The sequence below is a fragment of the Rhinopithecus bieti genome, unplaced genomic scaffold (assembly GCF_001698545.2).
Source record: "Rhinopithecus bieti isolate Rb0 unplaced genomic scaffold, ASM169854v2 scaffold_64314, whole genome shotgun sequence".
In the NCBI taxonomy this organism is placed as follows: Eukaryota; Metazoa; Chordata; class Mammalia; order Primates; family Cercopithecidae; genus Rhinopithecus; species Rhinopithecus bieti.
The window spans coordinates 659,937-681,529 of record NW_016824620.1 but is presented as its reverse complement, the minus strand read 5'-3'; the positions used below and the strand labels follow the sequence as shown (position 1 = coordinate 681,529).

Here is a 21,593-nt window from a genome sequence, read left to right as displayed (position 1 = left end):
GGCCAGGATGTTCCTCATTTAATGAGCAATCTCGGCTTCATAGACAAAGCCCTCTAACTCCTTCCTTCCCCTGATACCCATCTTCCTCCTTTCTAGAAAGCACCACCCAGTCTCTTTCTTTAAGTCCTTTTCCAGCTCTAAAACCTGTTTGGGAAATCATGAAACAGAGGTCACTCAGGGTGACCTTCTTTCTCATGCAATGGATGGGAGGGCTCTTCATTTTCAGCTCATGTGCATGGCATCAGTCCATTTAGTACAATACACAGATACACAGTAATAATATAATTACATGATGCAAATATTAACTTCATCTCTTTCCTTGTAAATTCGGCTTTTCTCACCAGAGCTCAGGGGCAGTCATGACAATAGTAATTACAAGAAATATGCTCTGAGAACAGAGAAACCACAAAGCCCATCTCAACATACAAATACAAAAATAGAACTCGCACATACAGGGCGTTTCCAGGAGTTAGTAGCATACAGTACCATGGGTGGGGTGCGGTTGGCAGAAGCTGTCCACTTTTTCCAAGTGCAGGTGTTCGTTGCTGAGGACCTTGTGCTCCTCCTCCCTTCATTTTCTAGAGTAACTTCCCAGAGAACCCTGCCTGGAGCCTGCCAAGCCAGAGTCCAGCCTAAAGGCCCAGAGGGCTGTTTGTTTCTTTCTGGCCTCCCTAGGGTAGAGGGCAGAGCTGGCTGCAGCTCTGACACCCTTTCTTGGAGCTCCACACTCTCTCCTCCCCGCTTTAATCCCCTCTGTCTCCCCTCCCTTCTGCTCTTCAGCCCCTATCCTTTCCTCCTCTCCTCCTCTGCTTTGACCAGCTGACCTCCCAGCAGACAGCACTGCAGGCTGGAAGGCTTCTCAGGGCGTTGATAGGTTAATCTCTGCTTCTGGTTCATTTACTACATGGCCAAAGGGGAGAAAGGAGGGGTATTTCAGGTCCCAGTTCTCTGGAGGTGCCAGGGGTAGGGGAAAGATAAAACCCAAGGCAGTCTGGGTTTGAGTTTCAGTGGGGCAGGGAACCCTGTCTTGCTTTTTATCTTTTTTTCCCCTCCTTTCTTTGTCTTGGTTGTTTTAACGGAGAGAATCTCAAACCCGGTGGTCTTATCTCTTTCCAGTCAGTTTTGTGGGTCATGAATGTGTTCATGTGCAGGCTGGGAACAACTTTTCATTTAGTCCTCCTCCTCCCCTCTGTGCTCCCCAGCCTGAGAAACTGCTGATGGCAAAAACACCTCCACTACGTGCCCAGGCAGAACGCATCCTTGCCATCCGATCTTTACCCCCAAGAATCAGCAGGACTTACACTTCGTTTTTTTCTCTACCTTGTTTCCCCCTTAAAAGAAAAGCAGTCTTCCTAAATCCATTTAGCATAAAACAGAGATTCCAGAGATGGAAACACTGGGTCTTACAGGTGGCTTCTGAGCTAACTGATGCCATCCTGAGTCCTTGTGGACACCTGTTCCTGCTGGGTCCCACAGTCTATCCTAAGGGTCTCCTGCCCTCTGTCCATCTCCATATCCTCTCAATCTTCTGCCTCCCTGGCCCTGATTCTGAGGACTGCAGGGCTCACAGAGCCTCCACATCCCCAGCCTCCAGGGCTGCGGCATGCTTACATCACCCTGGGAAAGACAGCCCACTCTTCCCGCCTGCACCCTTCCCCAGTTCCCCCGCCCTATCTCTAGTCCACAGACACAAGGGACAACAATCCCCCAGAACCCACCCCTCCCCGCTCGTGGGCGTGGAGAGCCTGACAGTGGGGAGGGGGTCCTCTCAGGAGGGGTAGGTATCTCAGCAACCCTAGCCTGGGGAAAGGAAGTCAGGCTGTGAGATGCCCCCACCTGGTTTACAAAGTGAAGCCTGAGCCCTGACCAACCCAGATCCCTGGGGACTCTAGCAGTCCATGCCTCTAGATTATCTATGCCTCTCTGTGATTCTCAGATGGAGAAGAGGTGGTGGGCAGTGGCAGAGAGCCACCAAGATATCATGGCACGACAGGAGAGGAGGTGCATTGTTGCTCCACCTTCCTAACACCTCCATGTTCCCTCCCCACGTCGGTCAGGTAGGCTCTTCTTACAGGATGCTAGCTTAGAGGCCATTTCCACCCTCCTCTGGCTGCCTGAGAGCCTGCTACCGGGACACCCCCTAGACCCACCCACACACCCACTCTGAGGGTCACTCAGAATGGCCATTGTTCTGTAGGCTGGGAAAGAACCACCCAACCCTCTTGCCTCTGGGCACACCCGGAAATGTGCTCCGGAAGCCAGGCCATCTCTGAGAACAAATGGCAGATCCCTTGGGGCTGCCAGTGGCCAGAGGGTGCTGGCTCCAGCCAGGTCTGAGAGCACAGAGAGGGGGCAGCGAACAGGCCTCAAGCACCCGGCCCCTCCATCAGACCCCAGTCTTTTCTGTAGGTGGCCCAGTAGCAGTGTGGGGCACTGCTACTTAGAGACACTCTTAGACACCCGTCTCTAAGAGGCAAACAGACGTCCTGACCCCCTCTGCCCTAGCCAGGTGGGTGGGAGATGCTGGGAGCTGCTAGGGAGCTCCCCCAGCCCATCCTGACCACCCCTCCTCTGCCCGCTTCTACGTGGCCTCCACCTCCCGGGGCGTCCGATTGTGCTCAGCATGCACCCGGCTCTTCATCTTCTTGCCTAGCTCCAGCCCTGCCCAGCTCTTGCCCTTGGCCTGCTTGCCCCGGCTCCGGCTCCGGAAAGAGCCTGAGCATTCCATGGTGCCCCTGCACCACACGCGCTCACAGTACTCATCCACCCGGGGCAGGTTGGCAAAGCCGATGAGCTGCAGGATGTCCTTGTACCAGGCCTTGGGTCGGGTGGAAGCCAGGCCTCCCCGGGCTGGGGGCTCCTCTGGCTTTGGCTCCGGAGGGAACACGTTGTCCAGCTGTGAGGCCACAATCACCACCAGAGCCAGGCGGACCACAGTCTGGGAGAAGCCATGCTCCAGAGTGGTGCAGGTGTATGTGCCTGCATCGAAACGGCTGAGCCTGCGGAACAGCAGCCCTCGCTCCGTGTGCAAGACTCGCTCGTCCGTCTTCACCTGCCAGGCGGGTGGGAGGGCATGAGTGGGGTGCGAGGTGGGAGTGTACCATCAGCTTCTCTGCCCCAGCTTTTCTGCCATCCTTGGGGCCCAGTGCCTGGCTACTTCTTGCCCTGTTCTCCCCTTCCCAGGAGAGGACCGGCAGCTTGGCAGTGTGGGCCTCCTCTAGACCACGAGCTAATTCAGGTGGGGCCTCACCTTCCCATAGCCCAGGAAGGAGCCTTCTCAAGGATTTTACTGGCTGGTTTCTCCCTTAGTCAGAGGACACCATTCTTGGCCTCAGAGGGCCCTGGCACACATTCCCAAGGAACAGAGGGGCTAAGATGTTATCCCCTTAGCCCTTCTGGAGGGACCATCCCATCTACAGGCTTTTCTCAAGGGAGGGGCTGTGCCCCTGGGCCCAGGACTAGGCTTCAGAACCTCCCTATGCTGCACATATGCACATGCACGCGTGCGTGCACACACACACACACACACACACACACAGAGACACACACGCGGCCTTCCCATCCTGGTCTGAACTGTTCACTCCCCCGACGGTGCGAGCTGACAGCCCCAGCCCAGGGTGGGCTGAGCGCCCATCACAGCGTGGGAAGCAGGAGTGCCGTTCTGATCCCAGCTGGCCTCTGGCCTGGACCCTGTGTGGGCTTTAGTCTGCACATCTGTGTGTTGAGGGTGGATTGCTTGGGCCGTTAGCTAGTGTTGTGAAACACCATCTTGTTGCTCCCCTCCTCCCCTGGGGAATCTTCTCAGTGCCCAGCCCAACAGCTGGCCCAAGGCTAGCCTCCCCCAGTTCCCAGGCTGGAGGGAGAGCCCCTCCTGTAATCAATCCACTCCTGCCCCTCCCCTTCCCTGCCCCAGCCAATGCCTATCCTCAGGCCCCAGACTTAAGCCATCCCTGGGATTGACAGACCTTTCCGGATGGGGGAGGAGAGGGCCTGAGCAGACAGCTGGACTCCAGGGAGGAAGTGTGGGGCCAGGCTTTGAAGGTGGAGGGCAAGGACCAGTGGTTAGGAACCCAGAAGGTTCTCTTCTGTTGTGTGTGTGTAGCATAGGGAGGTTCTGAAGCCTAGTCCTGGGCCCAGGGCACAGCCCCCTCCCCTGCCTGGGGCAGAAGAGAACCAAGAACCCCTGGAGAAGAGAAACCTTCAAAGATGAGCCATGTGTGTAAACATGGAAGACTTACTGGCCAGCCCAGACCCTCTTCCCTCTCTTCCATCACCCACCCGCCAGACTGGGGGAGTTCCAGCCACACCTGGCCTGGGCATTCCCAGAAGGCAGACATAGGGCACCTCCATCTAGGCACCCCAGGAGCCTAATACATACTTTTCTTAGGTTGATCTTGGCAGGTTCTCCCCAGAACCCCTTTCTAGGGCTCAGGTCTTGGGGTTCAGGATGGGAGGTGACCTCAGGACATGGAGGCTGGAGGCAGGGGTCTCCTCACTCACCTGGTCAGGCCCCTCATCCCCTGGCCTCTGCAAGAGCCAGTGGACAGCAGCCTGGGGAGACTTGGGCAGGCACTCCAGGAAGGTGCTGTTGTGCTCCGTGCCGTAGACCGTGGTAGCCGCCACAAGTCCCACTGCCTCCCCTGGAGAGAGGCAGAGGTTGGCTCAGCTTGGGAACTATGGGACCCAGATCCCAGTGCCACCACCTGACACCACAGCTCAGAAGCTCCACTAGTATGACAAGAACTTAGGCATCCATGGATCCCCAAGCCAGCCACTGTGTCCAAAGGCCCTGCTTCCATGCACTAGCAGGAGCTACACAGAGAGGGAAACAGGACTATCCGTCATGACAAGACCATTCTGAGAACACACTTTGCAAGGGTGGAGCCGAGCCACAGGGGTGAGTGACAGCCCAACCTGGGCCCTCCCACCTGCCACCACTCACCTTCCTGGCTCTGGCCCAGGCACTGCAGGACAGGGTTGCCATGCCGGATGTCCTGCCGGCGGAACCGGCGCTTGCCGAGGCTGGGGCGGTAGTGGGTACAGGAGGCACCATCCCAGGCACAATATGGGTCCCGGGCTAGGCAGCACTCTGCACAAGCAGTGCCGTAAGTCTCACACTGGTGCAGCCGCAGCTGGGCCACACCTAGCCGAGAGCCCACATACAGCATTTGCTGAGGAGGGACGGAAGTAGAGCCTGAGGTGAGCCCGGGCTTCGCCCACACGCAGCCAGGCTCTCAGCCCCTTGGCTTCCTGAGACCCCTGCCACTTGCAGGAAGTCTTCCAGAACCTCTTGGATTCATTCAAAAAATAAAAAGTGTTTATCACCCACCTGCTGCATACCAGATTCTGTGCCAGGACACAGAAGGGATGGAGGAGAACCAAGACCTGGGATGTTTTCTGTTAAGGGACTTCTCCAGGCCCTCCCAGCTGCTGACCTTTGCCCTCTATCCCAGGGGCCTTTATCCTGACTTGTCCCTGACTTTAGAGGTGCACCTTGCTTTAAGCAATCCTTGCACAAAAGTTAGGATTTGCACAAAGATACACTGAAGCAGATAAATATGGGGAGATGGGTTTTGCCACTTGGCAAATATAGTAGGCTTCTAAAAAGTGGCCTTGTTGGACTTAACATCTGGATTTTGTTTTCAGGCACACTTTTGCCTCCCTTAGGAACTGGGCTTTGTGGCTATCCCCTTATCTGGACACGGCCCCACTTACTCGGTGCTTCCAATGCCCACTGGCCACTTGTTGCAGGGGCTAATCAGGCCTGCCTCAGCACAGCTTTCCCCAGACTACAGTGGAGCTTGAGGAGGCTATGGAGCAGGGGCAGAGGAGGAGGCTGTGGAGCAGGGGCAGAGAAGGGGTCCAAGAGGAGGGTGGCAGCTGCTCTTACCCTTTTGACAGAGATCTCCATTTCAGTGATAGGTGTTGGCACCTGGGGAAGGAGAAGGGTCTCAGCGTGGGTGGGGTGGACCAGGACCTGTCACTGCACCCCGGCTTTCAGTCTCCTCCAACCCTGGGGTGGGAACCACCTAGCTCCCAGGCTGGGTCTTGCACTCCTTGGCAGCTAAGGCTGCACAGTCTTTCCCAGACAATGGGTTACAAGAAAGGCCCCCTGGTCATGGCTGGCCTCCAAGCAGGAGGCTTGGCTGAAAGCACAGAGCTAGAGTGTCCCCTCTCTCCACTTGTTCCCCAGCAATGAGGCAGCTGTCCTAAATTACCCAGCTCAGGTCCAGGAGGTACAACAGGCCCCCAAACACAGACGATCCCCTTCCTGAGTCTCTAGAGGGGCCAAGAGAACATCTAGGAGCCTTGGGGTCTCAACCATCTCCTCCTTGCAACGTGAGCCCAACAGGGTTTTGCAAAGGGTTGCTCCCCTTGACCATCCCTCCCAGCACCCCAGGCACTTTCAGCTCACAGGCTGTAGCTCTGGGCCTCCAGTCATTCATAAGTGGCTGCAAGGCCTCTGCCACAGCAGAGGTGGCGGGGGCATCTCTTTCTGCACCCTCTCCCCAGCATCCTGCCAGCTGCAAATTCAGTAAAGATAGGCTGGCTCCCTACTGGGCTTGCTCCTGCATCCCTGTAGCTAGGCTCAGACCCAAAGATGGGGCTTGGAGGGACCCTTCCATCAGCCCCTTGCTTACCTTAAACACCTGGAGCTCCTCCAGAACCACTTCCTCGGGTTCAGCTGAGCCCCCTGCCTGGAGGGCGATGACTTTGAGCACAGAGCCTGAGTCTGGGGCCAGGGAGGAGGGGTCAGCAGGACAGGAGGGGACAGCCAGGGACCCCACACCCCTCTCCAGCCTGGCCACTCTTGCTCAGCTGTCCTACCAGTCCCCAGGAAGATGACATCATAGGTCCCATCCTCTGCCTCCACGCGGTCCACCACGATCTGGTGCAGCTGCTGGGCCAGATGGGTCTTGACAAGGACAGGGCGGCCATGCTGAGGCCGCACAGGCCAGAACATGAGGGGGTGGGCTCGGGCAAACTGCAGCACCTCATCTGGGTAGTCCTTGGTGCTGCCAAAAGGCCGCCCTGGCTGCGCAGTCATCTTGCTGGGGCACTGTGGGCAGCAGGGAAGGGAGGGCCTGAGGTATCCTGAGACGGCACACACACCCCCACCACCAGTCTGTTTCCACCCCAACCAGGGCAACCTCTCTCACTGCAGGAGGGCTCTCCTCTTCTACTACACCCACCCCACCCCACCCCACCCAGGCCCTCTGGAGCCCAGGCTCAGCCAACGTCCGCTGCTGTGGGGGTGCATGGGGATATGGGGCCACTCCAAGGAGCCCTTCCCCATATCTGCTCAGAACTCGATTCCCTGGCCTTATCCCAGGAGATACTCACCACGCCAGGGCGGGGGAAGGGCACCTTGCCCACATAGGGCCCCCACTGGTGCTGAGGCCCATCTCGGTGGGCAAAGGGCCCATTGAAGACCTCCCAGATGTCCGCCATGTGGTACACACAGACGGCGAAGCCCTGGAACACAGCACTGCCAGGGCACACGGGACAGTTAGGCCAGAGTGGCCATCAAGGACAAGAAGGGGACAGCCTGGTTCCATAGGCAGGACAGAGGATAACAGTGCCTGTGCAAGCAGAGACACCAAAAAGCAAAGACCCCAAGGCAAAGGCAAAGAGAGACTCAGAGAGTACAGTCATAGGTCACAAAGACAGGGCCCATGGCAAGGCCAGGGTGCTGGATGCAGGGAAGCTGGGTGTGCCCACCTGACAGTGCTGAACAGCGCATACACCTCAAGGCTCTTCCCGACCTTGGGCCATAGCAGGAACACGTCCTCTGGGGTAGAGAAGGGAGCACGAGTGTCATGGCCACCGCCAATGCCCTGACTCACCAGCTCTCAGCCCTCCCTAGTCCTCAGCCCTAGACCTGCTTGGCCAGGCCCTCACCTAGCTGGTCAAAGTGGGTCTCGGCACCACCAGGGCCAGGCACTGAGCAGACCAGCCTGGCCTTGAGGAAAGTGCTCCATTTGTTCACCAGCACCCGCTGGCCCCCGGCATCATTCTGCAGGATAAGGGGCCAGAGTCAGCCTTGGGCCCCACGAGGATGGGTCCCACCATCCATTCTTCCACCCTCACCCACTCGGGGAGAGGTATGCATGTCAGCTTTGAATCCTTGCCTCAGTTTCCCTACTGCTGGCCAGGGGTGGGGGGAGAAAGGTCTGGGAATGGGAGAGTGCAGCGGGGACTTGAACCTCACCACCCCTTCCCAGCTCTCACCACGCAGACGCGGCCCACGCGGCTGACAGTGACATAGTTCGAGCCACCATCGGGCGAGGGGACAGTCTCCGAGAAGAAGAAGTACACCTTGTCATTGTCCTGGTCAGAGTTCTCAGGGATCCGGGCGGCCATCACAAACCGGGGTTCTGGAAGGGCGATGGGGTCATGCTGGGTGGAAGCGCCCCACAGGGCAGGATGGGAGCAGAACCCAGTGGGGTGAGGAATGGGGCAGGGGGCTCCCACTGGAGGCTGGTGTCCTAGCCGGGAAAGTAGCCTCTTCCCCCCTGCCAGTTCCAGGGGCAGGCCTCACCGTGCAAGAGGCTCTGGTCAGAGTCAGAACGCAGAGCTGGCCGACGCCCTCCACTTCGGAAGATCACGGCCTCTCGCCCCAGGAAGTCAGCGGTGAGACCCGTGTACAGCTCCCCGCCTGCTGTGGGGGTTGGGGAACAGAGTCAGGGGAGGAGGCCCAGGCCCAGCAGCCGGGTCCCTCCCTTCTCAGTGACATAGGCCAGCTGCCACCTTCCCTGTTCCCACCCTGGCCTGGGCATCACCCACCTACGAAGGTGCTGGCAAAGGGACGGCTGGGTTCGTGAGGGCACCGCCCCCGGCCGCTTTCCACACTGCCGGGCTCCAGGTGGAGCACATGCTAAGGGGAGGGAGAGAGGGAGGGAGGGAGAGAGGGAGGGAGGGAGGGGCGTCACCTGGGAGACACGCGCCAGCAGCCCACACCCAAGCAGGAGCCCTTGCGTGCAGCTAGAGAGTGGGGGCGGGCGGAAGGCGTCCTCATCCAGGGCCCCTCTAATGGGGTCAGCTCCCCGACACAAAGGCGCCTTTCAGGCCCCTGCCCCTCTGTCCCTACCCAGGCTCAATGGGAACGTTCAGGCAGCAGGGAGGAAATGTCACTGCCTCCCAGTCCCTTGTGGGGCCTGGCCCAGGCTCACCTCCCCACGGTGGCCCACTGTGATGAGGGCACAGGTGGGCTGGAAGGCCCCAGTGCCACAGGCTAGCAGGTGGGTCCGGTTGTGAGGCTGCAGCACCCGCACGAAGTTGGCACACTCTGTCTGCGGGGAGAAGGAGCGGGTGGCTGAGGGGTGAGAGGGGGTGCTCACCATCTCCTTGGGGCCCAAGGCTCAGCTCTGTCTGGCAGTCAGCTCTGGGGAAGGGGGTGGGTGTGACAGTCCCAGCAGACCTTCAGAAGCCCTCAGGATCTGCTCCAAATGCCCCTGGTAGAGGCACCTGGGGCGTGGCCACAGACTATCCTGAAGGTCAGGGCAGGGTGTCAGGTTGAGGGGCCATGCCTCCCGACAGCACTCACCAAAGGATCTCTTCCCTTTTGAACACACTCCTCCCTCTGTCCTGGCTGCGGCGGCCACAGGACCTGAAACACAGCCTGGCTGACCTCAGGTCCTCCCCTGATCTCACAGGCTCAGTTTCCCCATCTGGCCTCCCATCTGGAGGTGCCCAGCTCTCAAACAGACCCTCTTCCCTGCCAGTCCAGCTCACCTCCCGGGGATCTGGCCACGCCTGGTCCAGTCGCAGAGAGTAGAGGGCGTCCAGGCCACCCAGAAAGAGGCGGTCCCGGTACTCATCTAGGTACATGGCCTGGAGGTTCAGGGAGCCCCGGGGGCCCAGAAAGATGGCAGAGCGGTTGGCAGACAGGAGGTCTAGGAGGGAGTACAGGAAGGCAGATCAGGGCCATGGCTCAGCCTAGTTCCCCAGCCAAGGAGTGGAGGTGGAGGCCCTGGCTGAGCATCCACCCCCGACACACTCACATCTGGAAAATGTTTTCATCCACATGGTCCTGGAAGGTTTTTGGACCATGGCTCCTGGGGACAGGTGGGACGGGAGGCTCAGAGCCTCCCACCCAGCCCAGCCTACCCTAGGACCTACCTCCCACCCCTCCATTCCTTAGCCCTTCATCGTGCAGCTAACATCTTCCCACTGTCCCATCTGTGCCCTACCCAGTCCCCAGGGAAGATGGCCCCAACCAGCAGAAACTAGAGCAAATGGCTGGAAGATCCTGGAGGAAGGGCGGGAGTCTTTGCAGGCCGCCTGACTCAGCTGGAGGGTGGGCCAGCAGGCGAAATTGTTCCCAGCGGAGGGGACCCCTGGCAACCTCCTGGGTGCAGGAGAGGGCGGGTATGGCCAGGAAGGGCTCCCACCTCCAGTCCAGGGATGTGGCCGAAGAGAATTTCCCCCCATAGATGTTGGCCATCCTGGCCCCAGAGATGAGAGCCGGGAGCTGTCTAGGGACATTGGTCCCAGGAGTTGAGGATCCTGAGGTAGGTCCTCTGGGCTTGGCTGGGGAGGGGGAGGCAATGGGGGCAGTAGGATGTGGTAGGAAGGGGGCACTGGCCACCTTTGGGAAGGCCCAGAGTGTCCTATGCCTTCCCTACAGAAGCACCTCCACCCAACACCCATTCGACCCCCAAAACTCATCAACAGTCTCTTCCGGGAAGCCCTCCATGGATGACAGTACCTTGGGGAACTTTCCCTATTTGGGGCTTTTTCTAGTAGTCTGACCTCCTGCCAAAACCACAGGTCCCAGAATAAGACCACATTCCCCTCAGCCTCTCCAGGAAGGAGCAGTGTCTCCCCGACCAGACCGGGCTTCCCAGGGGAAGGTGGTCACCCCTCCGGTTTCCTTAGGAAGGATCTGCCAAGAACCTGTCTCAGGGGCCTTCCCTGGGCCCGTCCGTGGAGGCCTGAGCTGGCTCACATGTCTAGGGTAGAACACAGGAACCCCCAGGCTGGGATGGGCAAAGAGGGGAGGTGAAACTCCCCCTGGGCTGAGGCACTTCTTGGATGGAGGAGCACATGAAGAAAGCCACTCTGGGAAGTGGGCTGCAAGGGGTTCCTCCCCTTCTCTGCGGCCCCAGGACCAAGGGATAGAATGCTGCCCACTCTCCCATTGGCCATCCTGGGCAAAAAGTGCCAGCTGAGCCCAGACAGACCCTTCAGCCCCACCCTTTCTGTCCCTCTCCCCTGCCTGGTCCCTTCCTCTGTCCCCTCCCCATCTTTATTGAGTTATCTCGGGGTTTCCATCTGTCCCTTTCTCAGCAGTCCCCCTCAGGTCCCTCCCCACCACCCTGGTCCTGTCTCCCAGGACCTGCCTCCCTCCCACTCCCCTACAGCTGGCCAGGCACCCAAGAGCCCAAGGCACCCAAATAGGGCACATGCACACAAACAGAGCACATGCACACAAACAGAGCACATGCACACAAACAGGGCATGCAGGGGCTGGTACCTCGGTAGGAGAGCCGCAGGCGGGGCACACCGGGGCCAGGGCTGGTGCCGGAGCTACCCCCATGGAGCAGGAGGCCCCCTAGCAGCCAGCAGATGGCCCAGGCTGAGGGGGCCATGCTGGGGAACTGAGGGCACCGCTGCCGCCTGCCTGCAGAGCTGCCCTCTGGTCCTGCTGGCCGCCGGCTGTAGTTTGCTCTGCTGCCACCAGGCCACCACTTATAAGGCAGTGGCTCCACCCAGTCCTGGGCGGGAAGAGGGACGGGGGAGAGAAGGAGGCCGGGGCCTTGCCGTCCACCTGCCACTTCTCCTTCCACCTTGTTGGCCCAGTGCAGGCCTTTGTGTCACACTGGCCAGCTCTCCATTGGGAAGACCTTCCCAGCTGGGGCATGGGCCATGTGTACAGAGATGTCCACAAATAAAGGTCCTCAGGCTCCAGCAAAGTGACAAGTGGGGAGAGAGCCTGGAAGGGAGATCAGGGATCAGAGGTCGAGGTTGATGGGCTGGGTAGAGGCCTAGCTGGGCTCTGCCTTGTTCTCTGCCCCTCCACTGCCCACAGCAGAGACCTTCCAAACTGGCCCTGCCCCAATTCCAGGATGTTCCAGCCCCCTGAAGCCTCGGCCAGACTCTCCAGCTCCCCTGGCTAGGGGTGGGGGGGTCATTCCTAGCCCAAGGGGCACCGTGTCCTAGGCCGGTGTTTGAGGTCTGGCAACACTTCATAGAGCCAGCAAGAGATGACTGCCCAGCCTCTTCCACCCAGGCCTGTCCCCATCTGGCTTCCAGCCACCCCAGCCTCTTCCCACATCTACAGGCCCCATCTCAGCTCACCAGGCTTGCTTTGGGGTAGGGGACAAGGGCATTAGGGGACCCCATGCTGAGGGAACCTCCCCTTGCCCTGCCTCCCTCAGGCCTCCAGTACTTCCAGAGACTCAGGGTCCAGAGCTTCACCAGGTCAGTGATGGTTCTTCCCAGGGACCCCATACCCCAAAGGCCCTGCAGACACCTGTGCTCTCTCAGAGCTCACTCCCCCTGCCCTGAATGCTGACTGGGCAGCAGGGGCGGGGGGCAGCACAGAAAGCCACAGAAGAGGGCCAAAGGGGAAATGGTACTGAGAACCTGAATCTGGGGTGAGTGACAGGACCTCCCCATGCTCCCTCCTCCAGAACAGTTCCCACCTCAGCCCACCCCAGAACCCTACACTCAGAACCTGAGGCCCTGGGCACTAAAGAGATTTTAATTTTGAGCTGGAGTTTGAGTTCCCAGGATTGTAACAACTCCTGCAGGTTGGGCCTCCCACATGGACTGGCCTGGACCCTCTGGGAACTTGGGGGGCACTCAGAGAGGGAAGGACCTGGCCTAGGCCACAGAGCAGGCTGAGAATGGGTCCAGCTCAGCCCTGCCCCTTCCTGGGACCCTCCTTTGCTTCTGGGCCTTCTTGGGAATATGGGGACCCCACCTTCCTCCCCTACCTCAATCCTGAAATGGAAACAAGCTGGCTTCTTGGGTCCTAGAGACCTACAACTCTGCCTCCCTGTCTCCATCTCCCTTCACTCACACAGGCAGCCCCTTGCCCACCTCCTTCAGCAGGGGGCTGGCCTGGAGGTGGGCAAGGGGCTGCCCAGAGAGACCAGTGATGGAGCTCAGCCCAGCCCTGCCTCTGGCCCTGCTAGAACGCCTTGGCCAAGGCCTTTCCGTCTCTGGGTTGTTCTCTGCCCCTCCACTGCCCACAGCAGAGACCTTCCAAACTGGCCCTGCCCCAATTCCAGGATGTTCCAGTCCCCTGAAGCCTCGGTCAGACTCTCCAGCTCCCCTGGTTAGGGGTGGGGGGTCATTCTCCTCCCAGATGGGGAGGGACCTCCTCCTCCCAGGGCCAGGGATCAGCCATCCTGGGTGTAAGCAGCCTTTATAACCTGATGAGTGGGCTTGCACAGGGGCTGCTGTCAGGGTGACCATATCCTGGGACCCTGGGGTGGAGTGCTTCTGCCTCAGTTTCCCTGGGGAGGTGTGGCCAGCACACTGCCCAAGTTCGGGCCAACTTCTAACTGGAGACTGAACCAGGCAGCCCTTCAGCCAGCATGTGACCAACAGCAGCGGGCAGGTGGCCCAACACTCCTCAGCCTGCCAGCCCGCCATAGGGTCTCAGCTCAGCCAGACGCCCAGCAGGGGCTGCAGGGAGGCCTGGGTCGACTGAAGCAGGGTATGGGGGCAGCCTACTCCACACTGGCGAAAGAGCCTGTGGCAGGCTGGGAGTCTGAACTCTACTGTTAACGTGTGTGGCCTCAGTCAGGTACTCTCCCTCTCTGGGCTTCAGTTTTCCAGGCTAGGGGGCAGGGGGTAGGGATCCTCTCTAAAGGCCCCCCTGCTTGCCAGCTGCAGGTGGGAAAGACCCCAAGGGTGCCCTGAATTCGCGGATCAATGGGCCCGCGGTATCTAGATACACAGGTATCTTGTGCCATCTAGTGGACAAAGAAGGAACTGCATGAGGCCCCCAAACTCGCTGCGTTGGGATAGCAGGGCCATCCAGCAGAAACGGCAGTCTCTTGAGGTCGCTAGCAGTAACCAGGCAAACACAATATAAAGAAGCAGGAGCAGTGGAAGATGCTCCAGTGATTGCTCTTGATGGAGAAAATCAAGGGAGGCTTCATGGAGGAAGCACTATCCAAGCAAAAGCCCACAAATGGAAAGGATGCAGCAAAAGAGGCAAAACTAGATGATTCATGTAGGATGCAAAATGCCATGTACTGGTGGGAGATGGTGAGCTGGCTGATACCTATGTGAGGTGCGTGTTCATGCAGCAGGTGCCACTGGGTGGGTATGTGGACGGTCACAGCCCAGCCTCTCCCAGCCAGAATTCTGGGGTGGGCATGCCTGGAAGGAATGGATGCCCCCAGTCCCCTCCCCACCAATTTCATGGATGGAACAGGGATATTAGGACAATGTCATGCCCCCTCCACCCCCACGGACCTCCAGCTGCTTGCAGAGGGTGAGCCCCCCCGCTTCCCATCAGCCATCCCTCACAGCTCCTCCCTCTCCACCCCAACCCTCCCATAGTCTCCTCTGGGACTTCCATCTGCAAGCGGAGCCATTCATCTTCTCCTCCTGTCCAGGACTTGTCCCCCTCCCTGCCACAGCTGATGAAGAGAGAGCCAGGACATGGCAGAGCCCTCCTTCCCCCACTGCCCCTTCCTGACAATCCTCACTCCCTTCAACCCGAGCACACATGGCCCTTGTCTGAGGCAGCAGCCTGCCCCCAGAATGCACCCTCTCTGTAGCTGGCCCAGACACTCTCCTGTTTCCTTCACAGAGGGCTTAACTCTCTTCTCCCCAATCCCATTGGCATCCCACATCCCCTGGGTACCCCCCTATCTCTTGGGTCACTGTCTTCCTCATTGTCATGGTCCCCTCCCCCTACCTCAGCTACCCACCCTCCAGGTCACTACCAATAAGGGCATGACCTTCTGCCTGTCCATTTGGAACATCTCTTCCTCTGGACATCACCATCGGCAGCTCAGCACCCCCACTGCCACATCTTTCACTTGCTGAGGCCCATCTGCCTGCCCCTCCTTGCCTTGAGCCTCCTCTTTCTCCCTGTACAGCTTGCACCTGTGACTAGCTCTAGACCCGGGCCCTGGCAGACACTGTCCGGGGCCCAGTAGCCACTGGCCTGCTGCAGAGCTTCCCTGCATCTCACATGGTCCTTTTTTTCCTGTTTCACTGGGTTGATACCCCAGCATACAAGCCATTCCCTTACCCCTTCTTAAACAAGCTTCCCTGGACCCCACATCGCCCCTCAGCTTAGGTCCCTTTCTCTGTTCCCTGGGTGTTGCCCACACCCGCCATCTCCCCTGTACTTCAGCTCACTCCTGTCAGGCTCCCACCCCTCTGCTCCACGGAAACCCTCCTGCTCAGGCGGCTGAGGCCTGGGGGCCTGCAAGTTCCCAAACCCTGGGGCCACCAGACAAACCCAAAGTGAGTGAGATTCTACAGAATAACTGGCCTGAGCTCTTCAGATGTGACAAGGAAACACGGAGGACCGTCACAGACTGGAGGGGAGTAAGGAGACAGGAGGATAAGGTCACTCTAGTGCCATCTTGGATTGGCTCCTGCTCCAGGACAAGGAATTTAGGACAACTGAAAGAACTTCAATAAGCTCTGCAGATTAATTAGCAGTGTTTATGTCAATATTCATTTCCTGTGTTTGATCCTTCTGTGGTTAAAATGTTAACCACAGGGAAGCTGGGGGACCTGTAAATGGGAGTTCTTTGTACTATTTTTTGCAAGCCTGGACTTTCAAAATGAAAAGAAAAAAACAAAAAACCCAACTAAAACCTAGTGTTGGGAAGTAACCTCCACTTCACAATACCCCATGGCTGAACCTTTGCCTCCCCCTGGCTTCCTTATCTCAGGAAATGGCAGTTTGGCCAAAAAGCTAAGGGTCATTTTGGATTTTCTCACTTCTCACCCCTCACATTCAAGCCTTCAGTAAATTCTGTCCATCCTAGTTCCAAAATGTGCCTTGAATCCATGCACCCCCCACCCCCTCTCCCTAGCACCCCACTGTACTGGGAGCCACCGGGCTTTCTTGCCCAGAGCCTGCCCCCGCTTCATGCCAGCTCCTGGCTCCCTCTCTCCCACCCCTTTTGTTCTCTGCAGCCCTCACCCCTCACACTGACTGGGTCCTCATGGGGCCTGGCACTGCCCACGTCTCCCAAGACTGCTGGAGCTTGGTTTCCAGCCCAACACTGCCTTTCTGCTCCTGAGACCTTCCCAGTCTTTCTCCATGGCCTCCCACGGCTGGTTCCCTGTGGTTCCCCCAGATCTCACGCATAGGCAGCTCCTCCAGGGAGCTTTCCCAGACCACTCTAACTCATGGGCCCACCATGCCTCCAGTCTCCACTCCAGCCCGTGCTGGTTTTCCCACTGTACTCATCTCCTTAAAATTCCACCAGATTTGGCCAGGCGCAGTGGCTCACACCTGTAATCCCAGCACTTCAGGAGGCCAAGATGGGTGAATCACTTGAGCTCAGGAGTTCAAGACTAGCCTGGGAAACATGGTGAAACCTTGTCTCTACTAAAAATACAAAAATTAGCCGGGTGTGGTGGCGGGCGCCTGTAATCCCAGCTACTCAGGTGGCTGAGGCACGAGAATCGCTTGAGTCCGGGAGGCAGGGGTTACAGTGAGCCAAGATTGCACCACTGCACTCCAGTCTGGTGACAGAGCAAGACTCTGTCTCAAAAAAAGAGAAAAAAATCCACCAGATTAGGGACTGGGCCTCACTGTGACATGCCCCAGCATCCAGCCTATGCTGGGCACATGGGAGGTATGTGATGAACCACTGACTGGTGCACTGGCTGGTGGTGCTGCCCAATGTAGCCCTCCCTTTCTCCTTGGATGTCACCCTTACTGGGTCACTCTGGGTGTCTGTAGAGGTCCCCAATTCTCCAGCTCACAAGGGCAGGCCTGAAGGGACTCCCCTCCACTCCCCTCAGGTCTCTCCAGGGACCAGAAAGTTCTTGCTAGCTCTGGCCTCCACCAGAGGCATCTTTAGAATTCCAAGACCATCTCTGGAATGCCGGGCCTGTCTGGGGAATGCCAAGGCTGGGGCACAGGTGCAGAGAGTGGAGTGGCTGGGCGGGGCAAGGACAGCTGATGGCATTCTGGCTAGAGTCTGGGTGCTGCTGGCAGCTGTCCCTCCTGCGAACACCACTGCTGACACCTCCACTTCCTCGCAGCCCCCAGTGCCCATGCCCCCAAGACAGCATCACTGTCTGGCGGCAGCTCTGGACTGGGCGCTCCCACTAAGCTGAGAGCTGCCAAGCCTTGGGCCTCCATCCCTGTCAAAGAGACTGGGCCACAGGAGACGAGCCTCTGAGGTTCACAGGAACTGGAAATCATGCCCATTTGGATGTGGCCCATCCGACAGGGCCCTTGGCTGGAAGCCAACTGGCTCTGCTCTCCCCCACACTCACTGGATGACCTTAACAGGTCCCTGTACCTCTCTGGGCCAAACAGGTGAGGGGAGGTAGAGCCAACTCCATGCACCTCTGGCCCTGGGAGTCAATGGCGCTGGCAGGAAATACAAGTGAGTGGGCGGGTGAACCAGCACTGTGGGCCTGCAGGGACCCCACAGGCTCAGCTCCATTCCAGCCACGGCTGACAGATAACGGGGATTGCTCTCCCAGGCAGCATTCAGGACCTAGCTGTGTACCGCAGTGAACCACTCTCTCCAATGAGAGGACCCCTAGGCTGCCACAGTGGTTGACCAAAATGATGGCCCCCAGGAACTTGTGGGGGTTCTAGGCCCCCACAGACTCCAGATGCTGAATCCCTGGAGATGGTGCCTAGGCATAAGGAGTGATAGAGGGCAGCCAGCAGGGCAGGCCACACAGCAGTCTCCGATCTCATCTCACTCCCAGCAGAAGGCAGTGTGGAGTGGCGGTCAGGCGCCAGGCACTGCAGCCAGCCTGCCTACGACAGGGAAGGAAGCAGTCATCGGGTAAGAGTGAGTCCTGAGGAAGAGTCCCTGCCCCAGGGACACCAGAGGCAGACAGCAGACCTCCGGGGAGCACGCTTTATTTGCATCCCCCAGGACAGAGTTGGGGAGGGAGTCAGGGGATTTGGGGTTGAGGACATGGCCAGGCTCAGGTCCTGGGACCCCAATCTCCTCCCCAACCCCAGGACTCAACTGGGGTTGGAGGCTGGGCATGGGAAGCTCTGGGTGAAGGTCACCATCTACTCCACACCCTTCATGAACTCCAGGAACTCTGTGGAAAGAGGGGCAGGTGTGGGTCGGGGGTGGGGGCTGGGCAGAGCATGGAGGCAGGGGCCAGCCCACCTACCCGCTTACCATCATAGTCGATGCGGCCATCGTTGTTCTTGTCTCCGTCCTTCATGAGCTCCTCGATGTCGTCCTCCGTGATGGTCTCGCCTGTAGCCTGCAGCATCATCTTCAGCTCATCCAGGTCGATGTAGCCATCAGCGTTTCTGTGGGGAGGGGGCTCAGGGTAGGACTGTGGGGAGGGCATAAGGCAGCCCCACCCATGCCCCAGGAGGCAGAGCAGAGACACTGGGAGATGGGGCATCCCTCTCCCCAGTCAGGCAGAGGCCGCAGGGTCCCTAGACCTGGAATCTGAGACCACCCTCCTCTCCAGTTCGGCTTGAGTGTGGGTCAGGGTCAGAGGTCAAGGGTCACACGCTCACTTGTCAAACATGCGGAAGAGGTCAGACAGCTCCTCCTCAGATTTCCCTTTGCTGTCATCCTTCATGCATCGAACCATCATGACCAAGAACTCATCAAAGTCCACCGTGCCGCTGCCTGGGGGGTGGGCGGCATGGCCGTTACAGAGGCCAGGGTAGGTACTGCAGGCAGCACCTTCGACACGAACCCCCATGTTCTCACCGCATCCTCACACCAAATGCCAGGCTTCTGTGGCCATTATGCCCATTTTATAGATGAGGCAACTGAGGCTCAGATAGGCAAAACCGCTCCCAGCTAAACAGAGCCAGCATTCCAGCCCCCAGCCAGCTGGGGTTCTTCTGGAGCCTTGGGAGGAGGGGGCTTACCGTCCTCGTCCACCTCGTCAATCATCTCCTGCAGCTCCTCAGGGGTGGGGTTCTGGCCCAGCATCCTCATCACCTTGCCCAGCTCCTTGGTGCTGATGCAGCCATCCTCAGCACCCAGCACGAAGATGTCAAAGGCTGCCTTGAACTCTGTGTTCAGGGGTTGGGGGGCACAGTAGTCAGGGCTCAGCAGCCAGGACCTCAAAAGGTCAGAACCCTGGGGCCATCTGCCAACCTGCCCACCTCCCTTGGGGACCTCTATGAGGTCAGAGCAAGAGGGACCAATCCTCTGCTCTCTGGTCTGGGGTCTTCTTCTGGTAAGGGGTCCCCACGCCAGCCTGGCCCCGCTGGTCTCCGACATGTGTGATAGGGGTTCTCACCATTTTTCTGCTCTTCTGTCAGCTGCTCTACCTAGAAAGGAAAGGGAATCTCAGGGCTCAGACTCAGGCATAGCTGCTGCTGAGGAAACCAACCCATTCCACAGGTGAGAAGGCTGGAGCCGGAGGAGGCAGGCTATTTTCAGGCCACAGGGCGGAGGTCTCAGTCCTCCCTCCCTGCCCCCAAAGCCCTGATGTGACCCAGCTGGCCTCACTGAGACTGGGCTCAGGGCCAGGGTGACAGGTGGGCACCCCCTTCAGGGCCAAGGTGACCCTCAGTAACAATAGTCAGTGACCACTCAATGCCCTTTCGGCCCCTGATGAAACTCAAGCTGGGTGGCCCGAGGGACAGCTGTCCCTCAAGTTGGGACAATAAAACCAGTGTGGGGGCAGGCAAGCCACCCACTGTAACCTGACCAGGGTGGCCACTGGGCTATTTTTAATGAGGAACAAAGTTAAACCTGGTAATTGTTCTGGGGACTTTGGTATGCAGGGGGTGGGGCAGCGTTATCTGGCCCCCTGGCCTGCTAGTGCCGCCTCAGGAGCCAAAATTAGTCCCCAGCTCCGCCAGGCCTTGTATGGGCACTGGGTGGAGGGCTGCCCCCACCCCAGCTCCATGGACTCCCACAGGATAAGCAGGCATGCCCCCAGAGCTGGCTGTAGCACTTCCCTGCCCAGGAATGGGGGAGGCTGAGAGAGGGGTTCCCCTGGGGACAGCTGTCCATTCCAGGATGTCCTTGCTCTGGGGGTGGGGGAGGTCACCACCACCCCCGGATAGAATAGCATCTGAAGACCCTCAGTGACCCAGGAGGCTGCAGGGGCTTGGGGTGACCACTCTGCAGCCCTTGTTCCCTCGCTCTCACCCCTAGCTAAGCCACTGAGCGCTGAGCCTGCCAGGCATGATGGGAGCTGGGGTCCCAGTTCTCTGTTCCTTCTTCCTTGGTTCTCCCTCATGTCCAGAACTTCCCTGCCTCAAACTTCAAAGCCCCATCTCCAGCCCAGGACTCAGGCTCTGCAGCCCGCTCCTCTCACACCCTCCACATTCCAAAGCATCTTCAGCCAGTCAAGGGGCTGGAGTGGGCTAGCAGATTTTGAGCATGTGAGAAGCATAATGTGAGGGGCAGAAATGGGGGTTGGGGACAGGGAGACAGTAATGGGGACTCAGACAGCTCAGGAGGAAGAGATGAAAAGAGAAAGGCAAAAATGTCCAGAGACAAATGCAGAGACATGTGGCTGAGTGACAGTGCCTCAGACTACAGACACTTGGAAACAGAGAGTAAGACATGATGCTGAAAGCTGCGACATCCTCCACCACCCTTCAGACCCTGAACTCCCATCCCTTCTGCATCCCCAAACACCAGAACCACTGTCCCTGTGACAGCCTGGGTTGAAAGCACGTAGGCCTTCTCCTGGGTCCCCACCACTTCCCTGGGGCTACTAGCCCCCCATTCTGAGCTGAGTGAGCCCCCAGTGGGCCTGCCCACCCCAGCCCTACCCAGCCCTGTCCCTCACCGCAGCCTTGTAGATGTCATCCATGCTGGCGGCTCACAGGACAGCCTGCTGGGGTTGCCAGCCGGCCCTTGACTTAAATAGCCCTGCCCCACCGCATTCCTGGCCCAGCCCAACCCAGCCCAGCCCACCCCTGCGCATAGTGTCCTCCAGTCCCTCCTCTGGTCCCAGTGATCTCAGGCTGGCCTGAGTCCCTGTGTCCTCTGCCCAGGGCAGGAAGCAGATGAAGGGCTACAAGGGCCAGGTTTCTTTCCCTCCCGTCCCCCACACTCCCCAAGGGACTCTCTGAAAAGGTTTCTGGAATGAATGAAAACATGAGCCCAGTGCAGGACAGGAGTTACAAAGTTGTGGGCCCTAGGCAAGGCCCGGGCAACACGGCAGCTCAGGCTCCCATCCAACCAGGGAGGCGGGGGCCATGACCACCACTTTCCAGATAAGGAAACCGAGGCTCTGGAGGAGTGGTGACTTGCCCAAGATCTGACTGACTTGGCAACCCCTGCCTTTTTTTTTTTTTTTTTTTTTTTTTTGAGGCGGAGTCTCGCTCTGTCGCCCGGGCTGGAGTGCAGTGGCCGGATCTCAGCTCACTGCAAGCTCCGCCTCCCGGGCTTACGCCATTCTCCTGCCTCAGCCTCCCGAGTAGCTGGAACTACAGGCGCCCGCCACCTCGCCCG

General features: G+C 58.7%; 2 protein-coding genes across 5 annotated transcripts; both read right to left on the bottom strand.

The window, feature by feature from the left end:
- Positions 1-16,499, bottom strand: SEMA3G (semaphorin 3G). Of its 3 annotated transcripts, none has more exons than XM_017862447.1 (16): positions 11,480-16,499; positions 9,736-9,896; positions 9,548-9,610; positions 9,174-9,293; positions 8,788-8,878; positions 8,543-8,662; positions 8,233-8,378; positions 7,903-8,017; positions 7,723-7,792; positions 7,345-7,489; positions 6,829-7,060; positions 6,642-6,733; positions 5,891-5,932; positions 4,943-5,171; positions 4,501-4,640; positions 1-3,052 (listed from the first exon to the last, which is right to left on the bottom strand). In XM_017862447.1, the coding sequence occupies exons 1-16, from the start codon at positions 11,592-11,594 to the stop codon at positions 2,582-2,584; spliced, it is 2,352 nt and encodes a 783-aa protein (XP_017717936.1). In that variant the 5' UTR covers positions 11,595-16,499; the 3' UTR covers positions 1-2,581. The 3 variants fall into 3 exon arrangements, with proteins under 3 accessions (XP_017717936.1, XP_017717937.1, XP_017717938.1); XM_017862448.1 differs by having other exon boundaries at positions 8,543-8,659; XM_017862449.1 differs by lacking the exon at positions 9,548-9,610.
- Positions 16,500-16,716: 217 nt separating this feature from the next.
- Positions 16,717-21,010, bottom strand: TNNC1 (troponin C1, slow skeletal and cardiac type). 2 transcript variants are annotated; one of them, XM_017862446.1, is made up of 6 exons: positions 20,926-21,010; positions 19,417-19,447; positions 19,040-19,186; positions 18,677-18,791; positions 18,324-18,460; positions 16,717-17,944 (listed from the first exon to the last, which is right to left on the bottom strand). In XM_017862446.1, exons 1-6 carry the CDS (start codon positions 20,947-20,949, stop codon positions 17,916-17,918), a joined length of 483 nt encoding a protein of 160 aa, XP_017717935.1. In that variant the 5' UTR covers positions 20,950-21,010; the 3' UTR covers positions 16,717-17,915. The 2 variants fall into 2 exon arrangements, with proteins under 2 accessions (XP_017717935.1, XP_017717934.1); XM_017862445.1 differs by lacking the exon at positions 16,717-17,944 and adding an exon at positions 18,030-18,240.
- Between the last annotated feature and the right edge of the window lie 583 nt (positions 21,011-21,593).